Source organism: Equus przewalskii, chromosome 14 (genome assembly GCF_037783145.1).
Source record: "Equus przewalskii isolate Varuska chromosome 14, EquPr2, whole genome shotgun sequence".
Taxonomy (NCBI): Eukaryota; Metazoa; Chordata; class Mammalia; order Perissodactyla; family Equidae; genus Equus; species Equus przewalskii.
The window spans coordinates 12,873,031-12,886,276 of record NC_091844.1 but is presented as its reverse complement, the minus strand read 5'-3'; the positions used below and the strand labels follow the sequence as shown (position 1 = coordinate 12,886,276).

The 13,246-nt window shown below is 43.3% G+C and overlaps 1 protein-coding gene across 3 annotated transcripts in view; it reads right to left on the bottom strand.

Moving 5' to 3' along the window:
* The window catches only part of MRPS5 (mitochondrial ribosomal protein S5), a 48,128-nt gene that overhangs the window by 21,088 nt on the left and 13,794 nt on the right, over positions 1 to 13,246 (bottom strand). For 2 of the 3 annotated variants that reach the window (XM_070573585.1, XM_070573583.1), the window contains exons 7-11: positions 11,689 to 11,779; positions 8,836 to 8,882; positions 8,314 to 8,371; positions 7,945 to 8,007; positions 4,327 to 4,463 (exon numbers count right to left, since the gene is read on the bottom strand). In XM_070573585.1, coding sequence (XP_070429686.1) covers positions 4,327 to 4,463; positions 7,945 to 8,007; positions 8,314 to 8,371; positions 8,836 to 8,882; positions 11,689 to 11,779 — 396 coding nt within the window. Of the gene's footprint in view, positions 1 to 1,736; positions 2,111 to 4,326; positions 4,464 to 7,944; positions 8,008 to 8,313; positions 8,372 to 8,835; positions 8,883 to 11,688; positions 11,780 to 13,246 lie in introns of those variants that run through there. The other variant, XM_070573584.1, reaches the window with a different exon arrangement.

The window sequence follows — 13,246 nt, the reverse complement described above, 5'->3', positions numbered from 1 at the left end:
ACCCCACCCCAAAGCTGGCAGCCTCCACAGAGCAAGAAACCGCTCCCCCCACCGGGTCTGTCCGGCCCCTCGTTCCCTCTGCTGAAATCAACATGACCTGGAGGAACTCCTCGTTGTGACCCTGACGGCAGGGACGACAGCTGCCAGAGGGCCGGTGTCAAAGTGCCAGAGCAGGAAAGGCCTTCACAAGATTGGGGCTGCAGGCCCTCTGAGTGCCAGGGCAGAACTTCTGAGAATGGAAACAGGAGCAGAGTCCTAAGCATCCTGTCAGGCAGGTTCTAGCAAAATGGGACAATGGTTGGACAGGAGCCAAAACAAAAGGACCCTGAAGTTTCCTTGAGAAGGCAGGAGTGATTATTTCTCAGAAGCTCTGCGTTGACTCAGGACCAAATACAATTTCCAGTTGGGTGAATGGGGCTTGGGGAAAAGACTGTGAGAAAAGGGGTTCCAGAGAGTTCAGAATACAGACTTTACCTCACACCCACGCCTCCGGTGTCCCGTGTGCTCTGGAGATGGCAGCACGGTCAGGGCTTCTTGTGTCCTGGGACTCACAGGAACAAGGTCTGATCTCTCAGCAGGGGCCATGTGGGACTTTCAGTGGCCATCCGATTGAGCCAGCAATTCAGACACTCCCCAGATCCCCCTAAATCCATAGCTTGCTTGCACCTGGGGAAGGGCCGTGAGGTTGGTGAGGTAATCTCAGACACCCTGCCCTGTGCCTCTCTTCCATCTGGATGTTCATCTGTATCCTTTATCATACCCTTTTCTAATAAACTGGTAAACGGTATGTAAACTGTTTCCCTAGCAAATTAAAACTGTTATTCTAGCAAATTAATCTAAACCAACGAGGGAGTTGTGGGAACCTCTGATTTATAGCCAATTGGTCAGAAGCACAGGTGACAACCAGACTTGGAACTGGCATCTGAAGTGGGGTGGGGACAGTCTTGTGGGACTGAGCCCTTCACCTGTGGGATCTGATGCTGTCTCCAGGGAGATAGCGTCAGAATTGAGTTAAATTGTAGGACACGCAGCTGGTGCTGCAGAGAATTGCTTATTCGGGGGAAAATCCCACAACATTGGGTGTCAAATGTTGTGAGTGTGGTGGTGTTATGACAGCAAACAAGAAACACACAAGAAGAACTCAGTTTTCCCAACTCAAAATGTCAGTGGAACCGTGAAACACCAGCAAAGAAGAAAGAACAATTGGAAGGGCAAAAATCTGGGTAAATAGGCTTTTTTTCTTCTTGAGTTTTCTATAGTATGTTTGCTGGTTGAAGCAAAAACTGTAACATTGGCTAATGTGGTTCTCAAGGCAGGCAGACGAAATTTTAAAACAATTATAGAACCGAGGAAGGGTAAAGGGATCTAAAGGGAGGTAAGATTTCCAGGCTTCACTTGAACTGGCACAAAGCCAACCCCAGCAGCCAGGTGGTAAGTGGTGTCTGTATAATGTGATACCTAGAATAACCACTAAAATATTTATACAAACAGGTTTAATACAAAGAATTTCCAGAGTCAAAAAGAATAAGGTTTGCCTGTTTTCCTCTACTTTCTAGCTGTGTGACTAGAGTTAAGTAGCTGTAACTTGACTGCACATTATTTTTGATTAGGTCAGACTACAAGCCCTATCTCCCTGATTCATTCATTTTTGTCAGTTTAAATGAATATTTAAAGGTGCCTTGAACTAAGGTGTGTCTGTAAAGTTCCTATTGCAGTGACTGGAATATACCATATGCTCAATAAATTAAAGCTATATTTATTTATTATTTGTAAATAAAGAATGTTGGCCTTTCCTTTAAATAAAAAGGTGACATTCCAAGGAGTGAGGGGCCGAGCATCTTTCAGGGGCTCCAGACACTGCGGCCGCACAAGGCCAGAGGGGCGCTCAGGTGGCGGCTCTCTTTAAACCCAACCACGCTGAGCGCTTCATTCCCTGTGCAGCCTTCACTTCTTCCCAGTCCAGTCTGACGTCTGGAACCTCATCTTCTGGCTCCGGATCCTTTCTCAAGGGCCCCTGGGGGGAGGCGACCACGATGGGCAGAGGGCCGCATTCCTCCCGGAATTCCACCACGTGGAGGCTCTTCTTATCAGCCAGCTGTTGGTGGGTTTCCTGCGCAAGACCCGAGTGAGAACGGCAGGTTAGCTCTCTGAGGTGCGTCTCTAACTTAGAGCAGGAACTTCCATCAGCCAGAGGGAAGTCAGCAGTGGAAATACCGGACCACTTGGGGAACTTAAAGACCATTTCAGGTAATTCTGGGCAATGCATTTTGTGGGCAAACTCTGGTGACCTGTCGTGGATGAACCACCTCAGCACCACCCCCCACCCCCACCTGGGATGGCGGAAGGGCCTTGGCCTCTTGCCTTCCAAACCCTCGTAATTCTGTGCCATGCTGTGCCCCACACTGCCAGCTCTAGCTGCCAATTACAGGACACGCAGAGAGAGAAGACGGTGAGGACCCACAGGAACTGAGTCAGCACCAGACTAGGAAACTACAGACAAACAACCTGGTTTCTGCAACAAAAGAGTTGCAAGAAAAAGAAGAGTCACAGACTACAAGTGACTTAGAAGACATGCAAAGACCTACCATGTATTGACCTTTCCTGCAACCTGATTCAAACAAGTTGTATAAAAAATATTTTTTAATTCTGACAAATGGATACGTTTCTATGAACACTGACTAGATATTTGATGATATACTAGATTAGTATTAACTTTTTAGGTATGACAATAGTATTGTGGGGTATTTTTTAATTCTTGTCTTTTAGAGATACATACTGAAATATTTATGGATGAAATAAAATGCTGTCTGAGATTTGGTTCAAAATAACTGGGGCTGGGTTGGGGTGGTATTGAGAAACAAGACTGGCCACCAGCTGTTGACTGTTGACACTGAGTGAGAGGGCCGTGGGGATTCAGCAGAGAAGGGAGCCACAAAGTCTGGAAACAGGCAAATAATGCAGTAGACGGCTTACTGAAGAACACTGAAATACCTGACATGTTCAATCTCACCTTTCCAGACTTTATGGCCACCTTGTACGATTCTAACTCTATAGATGATTGAAATTGGAAGAGATGCTGTTTCATAAAAACAAAATAAAATAACTTAAATTTGCGTGTCTTACAATCAATGGCATGTTGCTTACATTGGTGGCATTTTTTTTGGAGTGGCACATTGCAATAGTGCAACTTTTTTATAGCTGATGGCATTCTAGACGAGAGGATACATGGTAATTACATCAGAACATTCAAAGTGCTAAAATAAATAAAAAATATCATAAGAAAGGACAAGTCTATGTGATTATAAATATGACCTATCTAGAACCAATAACCTAGTTACATGAAACAATTAAACCTCTGACAATGAGTTTGGATTCAGAAGTGCTTTAGAAGGATGTTTTAGATAGTACCAAATAGACACACGCACAAAGCAGTTCAAAAAAAAAGAGCTTTAAGCAAAGCTTTCGTTTTCTTTTAATTAATTTTCCTATTTTAAAGAGAGACATGGAAAACTATTCCATGGATCATTTTATTCAGAAACAGCCATCACACTAAGTGTCAGGAAGTCTGTCAAATTCCTCACCAAATGGAGGTCAGCAGACAGAGTCTCATGAACCTGGTCATCTTTCTGCTCATCAGCTCTAAGGTCCACTCAACCTTTCGAGGAATGGGCCACCCGTGCTGAGAGGCAGGAGGGCGGCCCAGGATGAGGGGGCCGTGCAGTCACAGGCCTTCCTCTCTGCTGTGGAGTGGACTGACTGTGAGCCAAGCCCATGCTGAGGGGCCGGCTGGGCAGTGGTCCAGGCCTCCATCCATGAAGAGAAATACCCTAGCACATCGACGCTCATGGTTCCTACTGACTCAGGTGTCCGTCTGAACAACCTGTGCAGGTGACGTGTGGACTGACTGAGCTGCTCCTGGAGACAGCTCTCCTGAGAGGAGGTGCCCCAGGTCACCCCAGTCTCAACTGGAAGGATGATTAGGAAACGGACCTTTTCCTTTCACTTTATATGTCTACACTGTTGGAGTTCTAGAAAAACCATGTGTTCTTTTCATAACAAAACACAGACTCTAATTACTGGCCTTTAAAAACACTTAATTTTGAAACTTCAGAACACCCATGAGGTATTTCCTAAAGGCTAAACTTCATGAACTGACTCTTCAGTTGGATTAACTAACCCAGTGCAGCCACAGACAGCAGAGAATGCCCGAGTCCTCAAGGGGCCCTGGGAGAGCCACTCCAGGAGGACCCCAGGACGTCATGGTCCCAACGCACACAAGTGAGGCACAAACTAGAAGTTCTGTTTCAGCCCCCAGGGAAGGGTTACCTGGCGGGAGAGTCCACGGAAGAGGCCCCGGGTGAGGTTGAGCATGTTCATGGATCCCGAGACCTTGGCGTACATGTCTTTGATGCCAATGAGCCGGCAGATGGTGATGATGGCCCGGTGGCAGCGGAGGCCGTAGCCTAGAAATGGGAAGAAGACACATCTGTCACCCTGCTGGCTTTCACACCACTTCAGGCTCTGGGTGCAGGAGACCCTGCTTCCCATTCTGGCTTCATCACCTCCCAGCCAGGTGACCCCTGACTACTAAACATCCATAATGACACTTATTAAAATGAGATATTGTAAGGATTAAAGAAACAATACATATACATTTCTTGAACACGTGGGCAAAGAACACGACAGTTATGCAGATTCGCAGAGACGCCTGAAAGTTCTTGGCACCCACGCCCACATTAACTGAGGATCGGGGACAATCTGTCCTCACTCTCCTTGACTGCTCAGGAGCACTGAGCGGAGGAGTCCACCTCCTCCTGGAAAGACTCCTCTTTCGGCTTCGGTAATGCCCCCGCTCCGGGATTTTCTCCCAGCTACTGGCCCGGCCTCCCCGCTCCTTGCTGGCCTCTAGATCTTGGGTGGTCTCTCCTGCAGCTACTGGCCACACTCCAGCCTACCCGCCATCCATTCTCCAGGAAGAGCTTTAGAAACACAAAACAAACACCTCACTCTCCACTTAAAGAGCTTCCCTTCCCGCTGTTCTCGGAATTACAGTAAAATCACTAAGACAGAGCTCCACGGCCTACAGAGCCCCTCATGATCTGACGTCTCGCTGACCTCGTCCAGACACCACCCTCCTCCTGCTGGCTTCCCACCTCAAGGACTTGACTGGGTGTTCCCCTGGGCCTGCTACCCTGCATGGCTCCTTCTCACCTTCGAGGTCTCACTCAAATGCCTCCTCCTCAGGGAGGTCCTCTCTGACCACGCTACTGAAGGTGGTGTCCTCCCCACCCTCCTCTCAACACTCAGCATCTCCACTGCCGCTTTCAGCACTTCAGCCGAACTTGTTGATCCGAGTTTCCCCTCAGAAGGATGTGGGCTCCGAGGGCTGGATACTGTTTGTTTCTACTGTATCCCCAGGGCCTGGGTCAGCACCCGGCAAATGCAGGCGGGAGTGAGGAGAGAAAAAAGCCCCACACTGTGCTTAGCCAGACACGGACCCTGCACCCCTCCCCGCTTTAAGGCAGAAGGTCGGCTCCAGAAGGGAAACATCACTGGCTTTCCAGTTTCAGATTTTTCATGGTAATTGTATATATGCATGTGAGAGCTGTATTCGGATAAAGTATGTAACATATTCTTACCCAGAACTGTCCCTATTACTTGAAAGAACCAGTTAAATGTGGACTCCACAGCTACGCCAGATCACGTGAGAACTGGGGACTTCAGAGGGCAGCTAGGGCAGGTAACAGCCAGGTGGTTCTTCTGTGTGTGGAGTTAGACACGTACAGAACACGTGTCCATGCGTGCACACACATCTGTGCACAGATGCACAGAGAGAGAGGTGCACACACAGGGGAGTGCAAGGCAGACCTTTGGAAGGGCCTGGGAGGCAGACTGTCCCCTGCCACTGCCTGCTGGATGACCCTGGGCAAGATCCACCCCTCCCTGCGACACCTGCTTAGCAGAGCTGGAGGTGAGCTCCAGGGGGAGCACGCCCACTGCAGAGCACCTGGAGCACCCGAGGCCCTCCATGAATGGCAGCCGCTGTTTAGCACATATACAAATGTCCATATAATAGTGGTCACTGTCCTGTGGTAACTATTGGACTGTACTGCGATCGTGAAGACTCCCAGGCAGGGACTGTGTCAAGGAACACCTGTTTCATAAAAGTCAAATTAATGTCTATGTCTCTGTGTCTGTGTGCGTGTGCGTGTCTGTGTGTGTGTTTATTATATGGCAAATGCTTTGCAGTGCTGTGTGAGGAGTTAAGTGCTGTCTTGCAGCCAAGGTAGAAGTGTCCCGTCCCAGGGTTAGTAAGTTTGGGACACTGCATTCTCCATCCCCTCTCGGAGACTCCCATTGCACAGTAGTGCGTTAAAGACTGTGACGATCACAAACACCTACAAGCATCTTTTTTACTTTCCTTAAGCCAATTTTCCAATTTGGAACCCTTTTTGGAGTAACACCTATTAATATCTCCTCATAGAAACAGTGACACACAGAACCATAATTTAGGAAATGCTGTCTATAACTTATCATATGTTTTAGCTTCAAAATCAGAATATTCAATCTCAATGCCCAGGTAATGGGTTAAACTATATATAGCAGCCTGAAAAATAGAGCTTTGATTAGATGACAGGGAAGATTAAAAAGGTAGCTTCTGCTATTAAATTAAAATTGTAGCAGTCTTTCAAAAATCATTCCGACAGAAATGTATCTAAACCAACACTGTCCAACATAAATATGATGCCACCCATACATGTAAGCCATGTATGTAATTTTAAAGTCTCATAGCTGCATTAAAAAAAAGCTTAAAAAGTAAAATTAATTTTAGTCATATATTTATTTAACCGGATTCCAAAACATTATCATTTTAACATGTAAACGATATTAATAATATTTTTGAGATATTCTACATTCTTTTTTTCACACTAAGCCTTTGAGCTCTGATGTGTACTTGACGCTTACAGCCGACCTGAGTAGACACATTTCAAGTGCTCAGTAGTCAGTCAGGCCAGTACCTACGATGTGGGCCCACGAAGGTCTACACCTTGGTGTCTAAGTGCTCAGTACTTTCTCTAATGATAAAATAAGTAGTTTTATCAGGCATACGAATGATTAATTATGACGTTAAAGCAGAAAGAAAGATCTGGTATACTATCAATATACAAATACAATCAGTATTTGTATTGTATACAGTATTGTATACAAATACAATCGGTACTCCACGTGATTTTTTTTAATTTATTTGCATGCCATAACTCTAGCACAGCTGTGCTAGAAGCTTTGACATAAAAATTTTAAATATAATGTTTCATCTTCTTCCGATCCAAATTGTTCAAGATGTACCTAGAGTTATGTGAAATCATTTTTACTGTGGAACCACAAGCAAAACACAAATCAGAATGTTCAAGAATTCTACACTCAGAGTCCACTGGGCACGACTGCCACAGCCCCGGGACCCTGGGCACTGCCTGCCCTCCCGCCTGCTCCCCCACAGGACGGGAAGAAGGTCCCTCTCTGCATCCGCACAGCTTGGCACAGCACCTGGCTCACAGGGACATTCCCTCAGCCCCTGATGATGAGAGTCATGACTGGAACCGAATGAGCTCTGAGAACAGAACCATCTCAGAGCGTCAATGATTCTCCTGGTTCCCGCTCATCCAAGCCCAGCTACTCACTCAGTGGCTATTTCCTCTTCATGGTGTGCTCTTCCCGCCTGGAACTACCCCTGGAACATGCCTGTGCCCACGGGAGCCTGGGTAGGTTGGCTAATTTTATTTCCCTGAGGGCCTTAGCCTTTTTCAATCTAGCTTAGGCCTTTCGATTCTGGTATTTCCAAAATGAGCTCTAGCAAAGGTGAGCAAAAGTAGAGGACAGGATGGATGTGAGATTTCTCTGCTTTATCTTCAACAGATTATAAGAGTTTTTTAGTATTTTAGTTACCTCTGGGTTGTTTCTTCATCTTGATATGCGTCCTTTTAAATGTCAAAGAAATATCGTGGAATACTGGAGGGTAAACACATAAACACAAGAAGGATTAGGCGTGTAGTGTTAATGACCTTGCAAATATCACAGCACAACTAATACCACCCCAAGCAGCCAGCACACACTGGCCGAGGACGAGCAACAGACTTTGGTTTCACTCATTAGTAACCTTCTCGGGAGAGAAAATATGTTTCTACACTTTACATATTGATTTGTAAGAACGTAGCAACAAGCAGAGAAACACAAAGACACCCATAGAGATACACTGCCTCCCATAATGAAACAAGTGTAATCCTGCGAATTTTAAAAGAAAAGACTAACACTCACTTGTATGGTCTTCGTATCGTTCTATATAATGCAGATAGTGAACTGCTTTGTTCTTTGCCTGAAAGAAGGGAAATATTTCTCTTAAATCTATTGTTGGAATTTACATTTTCTCAGAGACCTCAAAAAGCAGCTTTCATAAAATATTATATTACGGAAAATTTCAAACTAGGACAATAATTTCAGTATTCTAAAATCCTCAGCTTCTAAAAGCTAAGGATGTACTAAAAGAAATCATAAGCACAATATCGCTATCACATCTGAGAAAATTAAGAATAATTCCTTAGTATCTTTCAACATTCTGTCAGTGTTCAAACTTTCCCAGTTGTCTCATAATCTTGTCACAATCACAAGTCTGATAAAAATGATAGAAAAGAATACAGGCACTTCTAAACTGCTTGTTATGAGATAAGTAACATTTGACAGTGAGCATGGGGGGAGGGCTCCTTTTTTTTTGTGGTTCTGATGGTGTCAAGCACATAGCTCATTGATTATTTACTGTCAAGACAGGAAAAATGTACATACTTTTCTGAAAGCGTCCGCCCTTTCAGTGGCTTTCCCAATGGCAAAACCTGGCAGAGAAAAAGCAAAAATATGACAAGGGGCATGAATTTGGCACATAATGTCTTTCACCACATTTTAAGTTTCAGCTCCTACCATATTTCATCACACTTCAGTTTTCTTCTGCCCAGAGAAAACCTTCTGTGCAAAACGAATGACAAAGCAGGAGGCTAAAGAGATTTGCTTCTCTGTATTGGGGCATTTGGGAAATATTACACTTGAAAGCATCTATGAAATCCAAGGTTATATGCATAACTTTACTTTTTATAAATCTATAGATAAAACTAAATATACTTGGGCCAGCCCAGTAGCATAGTGGTTAAGTTTGTGTGCTCTGCTTCAGTGGCACGGGTTTCGTGGGTTCAGATCCTGGGTGTGGACCAGCACACCACTAATCAAGCCACGCTGTGGCAGTGTCCCATATACAAGGTCAAGGAAGACTGGCAAGGATGTTGGCTCAGGGACAATCTTTCTCAGGCTAAAAGAGGAAGACTGGCAACAGATGTTAGCTCAGGGTCAACTTCCTCAGCAAAAAATAAATAAAATAAAATAAAAATATGTTAAAACAAACTAAATACACTCAATATAAAAAAACTAACCATGCTCTAAATTAATAAGGTATATGGTTTTGTGCATTTTGGAAAATAGATTAAAATAACCAGAAGGGTTGGGAAAAAACAGACACTGCTATAGCATAAAACTATGATTTCATTGGAACTTTCAAATGCAATTCAGACTTCAACTAACCAGGAAATAAAATCAACAATTCCTGAGTTTGTGAACGCTCAACCCTGTGAAATGAGGCTTTATCACAAGTTAACAGAAATGCTTCCATTACTTGCTGTCACCATTAATTATTTATTTTGAAGGATGTCTTTTATGTTTAAATTATACACAGGAAAGTAACATAAGAGGATACTGCTCCATGAGATACGCAAGACACTTGAGAACCTGGGACAAAAGGGGCTGAGGATTCCATTTCACAGTTTAAACAAAACAAACTAAACATGTAAGTCCTGGAGAAAAAACACAGGTGAACATATAATCTTCAAATGAAGGCTTTCTAAGCAAGACACTAACACAGAAGTGATGAAAGACTGGCAAACTTGCTATATAAAGGTTTAAGACTGCTGTGAATTTAAAACTTTGTGTAGAAAAAAACTAAAAACTAAGTCAAGTATATGATAGACAAAGGGTGAATGTCCTTAACTTACAAACAGGTTATACCATCAATAAGGAAGAACAAACACCTAAGAGAAAAAGGGGTAAAACATGTGAACTAACAGGTCTCTAAAGGGAAATAACTGCAGCCAATAAACATGTGAAATGGTGTCCAAACTCGCATAATCAAAGAAATGCGAATCACAACTAAGAGATATGTTTTCCACATCATATTGACAATCAGTAAAGTTTGATCATATGCTGGGCCCCAAGGATATGATGCTACAGATGAAGATAAACTGATGCAACATTTGGCAGGGCAATCTGCCAATACTCATCAACGTTTAAAATGCACAGAACTTTGAGGCAGCAGTTTCAGCAAGAAATTTCCCCAGTCAATATACTTGCAAAAGTATAACAAATTACATGTACAAGAAGCTCACTATTTTTTATAAACAGTAAAAACTTGGAAACATAAATATTCAACAATAGGGAAAAGGTTACAAAAGTTATATTTATCTACCCAATGGAACATTATGCAATCAGTACAAAGAATGAGGGGGAATCTCTTTATGCTGATACAGGAAGCTCTCTGGGTATAAAAATAAGCATGAAAAGCAAGGTGCTAAATTATGGATATGATAGGATCCCTTTGTGTCAATTTTTTAGAAAAGATATATGATGATATATGAATACAGAAATCTAGAAGTATACAAAAGTAACTGTTAAGAGTGATTTCCTTAGGGGCCAGTCCCATGGCCGAGTGGTTCGAGCTCTGCGCGCTTCGCTTTGGGCCGAGGTTCACAGTCAGTGGCCTGGTGCAGACCTTCTCCACTCATCAGCCGTGCTGTGGAGGCACCCCACACACACAGCAGAGGAAGACTGGCACAGACGTTAGCTCAGGCAGAAACCTCCTCTCCAAAATAAATAAACAAATAAAGAGTGGTTTCCTTGGGCAAACACTATCTATACACATTACTTGTTTTGAAAGTGTCAGGATGGGTTAAATAGGACAGTTTTCCAGTTTTCTTTCCCTTACACATTCACATATACATTTCAAAAACAGATGGTCACTATGGAAACTTTACACAAAAGTATAAAGAAGAAAATTTAAATGACTGGCAAATTAGAGTAAACATTATTAACCTTTTCATTGCATATCTTTCCAGTCTGTTCTTTGCATATAAACATACTTTTTTAAAAAACAAAAATTGGGATTATATTATACAGTCTTACATGAAATGCTTTTCTTTTTAATTTAGCATTATTTTGTACATGATTTTCCGTTATTCTTTAATGGGTACAGAATATTACAATGTGTGGCTATACTCTCTCTGTAACTATGTCCCCATTGTTGAATATCTAATGTTTTTCCCCCTAATTTTTCCTGTTAATTATAATACAATGGCATCTTGAGCCTTTTTAAATATCCAGTGTCCTCACAGGAAAGGGCAGGTGTAGGAAGATCTAGTCTTTCTTGTCCCTCTAAGGGATCTCACGGGCTTCAACAAGGTTGTGCGCTCGAACCACTAACAGATTTAATCAGGAGGAAAAGTCTGGCCGCAGCGTGAACCCGCTGACCCCACAGTGCAGCCCAGCCACGTCTGTCCTCTGCCACCACCACCAGCACCGCGTGTGCCATGGCACCCTGTTCACCTGCAGCTCCTCTGCCGTTCCCCACAGCGACCAGGACGCGAATTGATTTCTTTCTTCCCTCTTTTGCCGTCATATTGAAGACATTTCTGACCTAAAAGACAAAGTGTCTCATGAATACTACACCTTAATAAAATTCTGAAGTAGGAACTGGAGTGACGACCTTACACACACGCACACATGGTGAATCGTCCATCGTCCTCCAAGTCTACGAGCACAAACTGCAAACTTTCCCCAAGGAAACCTCTGTCGGGACTGTTTCTTCAGGAGCAAAACGGAAATAAGTCTTTCTCTTCCTATTTCATAAGCTTCTTAGAAGGTTCGACTGAGATAAATTTTAAATGGATCTGAAACTATACAATTCATTATACACTATTTTAATGAATGAAAAGAAAGAAAAAAACTTGCTGATTATACTTTGACATGGTTTATAACTGACTGACTATAAGACATACCCAATATCAAGAGATGCTAAAATATGGAAAAATGTGCATCTTACAAATGATGAAATGCAGTATATAGAAGGAATCAACATAGGACTGGATCTCTGTGCTAAGGATTAGCCTCAATTGAGAATAGAAAATTTGGAAATATCTGCTTATCATGAACTACAGGAAAATCTGCATTTATGGGCATATTTAGAAGGGCCAAACTATTAACTAAACTATTCACATGGCGGCCCCTTTCCCATAAAATGGGTTTAAAAGAAAAGGGAGCTCAAGTCCCACGCCCATGGATAATTTTACTGGAAATCACCACATACACAAGAATTCTTCAGAGATTAACTTCCAAAAGGTATAAACTGGGATCCAAATACATAAAATACTTCTAAACATATTTTATTTATTTTTTTTTAAAGATTGGCACCTGAGGTACCATCTGTTGCCAATCATCTTTTTTGTTCTTCTCCTTCTTCTCTCCAAAGCCCCCCAATACATAGTTGTATATTCTAGTTGTAGGTCCTTCTGGTTCTGCTATGTGGGATGCCACCTCAGCATGGCTTGATGAGTGGTGTTAGGTCTGCACCCAGGATATGAACCAGCAAAACCCTGGACCACCAAAGCAGAGCTCACAAACTTAACCACTCAGCCAAGGGGCTGGCCCCTAAACATATTTTAAATTCTATAACGCAATTGATATTGAAGAAACAATATACATATTCAATCACAAACTCAGTAAATGATCATTCCATGTGGTATTAACACCACGTGTGCAGCACGAGCTCAGAGGGAAGTTGACCACTGTAGGGAACACCCCGGAAAGAGTGACCGAAACTCACTGGGGACAGGCTTTAGTTTCAGGTGCCTGCAAACAGCCCAGAAGGTCACTTCCCATCAAGAGCTGGACATTCACGGCCACTCCAAGCTTTCTACCCCCACCCCACGGCTCCTCTCAGGCTCTGCTCCCTGAATTCAGTGCCACATACATATGGTTTCTAATTCTAAGACAGATTGCTAATGTAGCTTCAGGAAGGTGGAAATTTAAAGGTCATCTCCAAATTCTGTTAGCGACAATACCTTCAAAGTTACCATGTCATGAGACCTCAACTGGTAACCCCCAC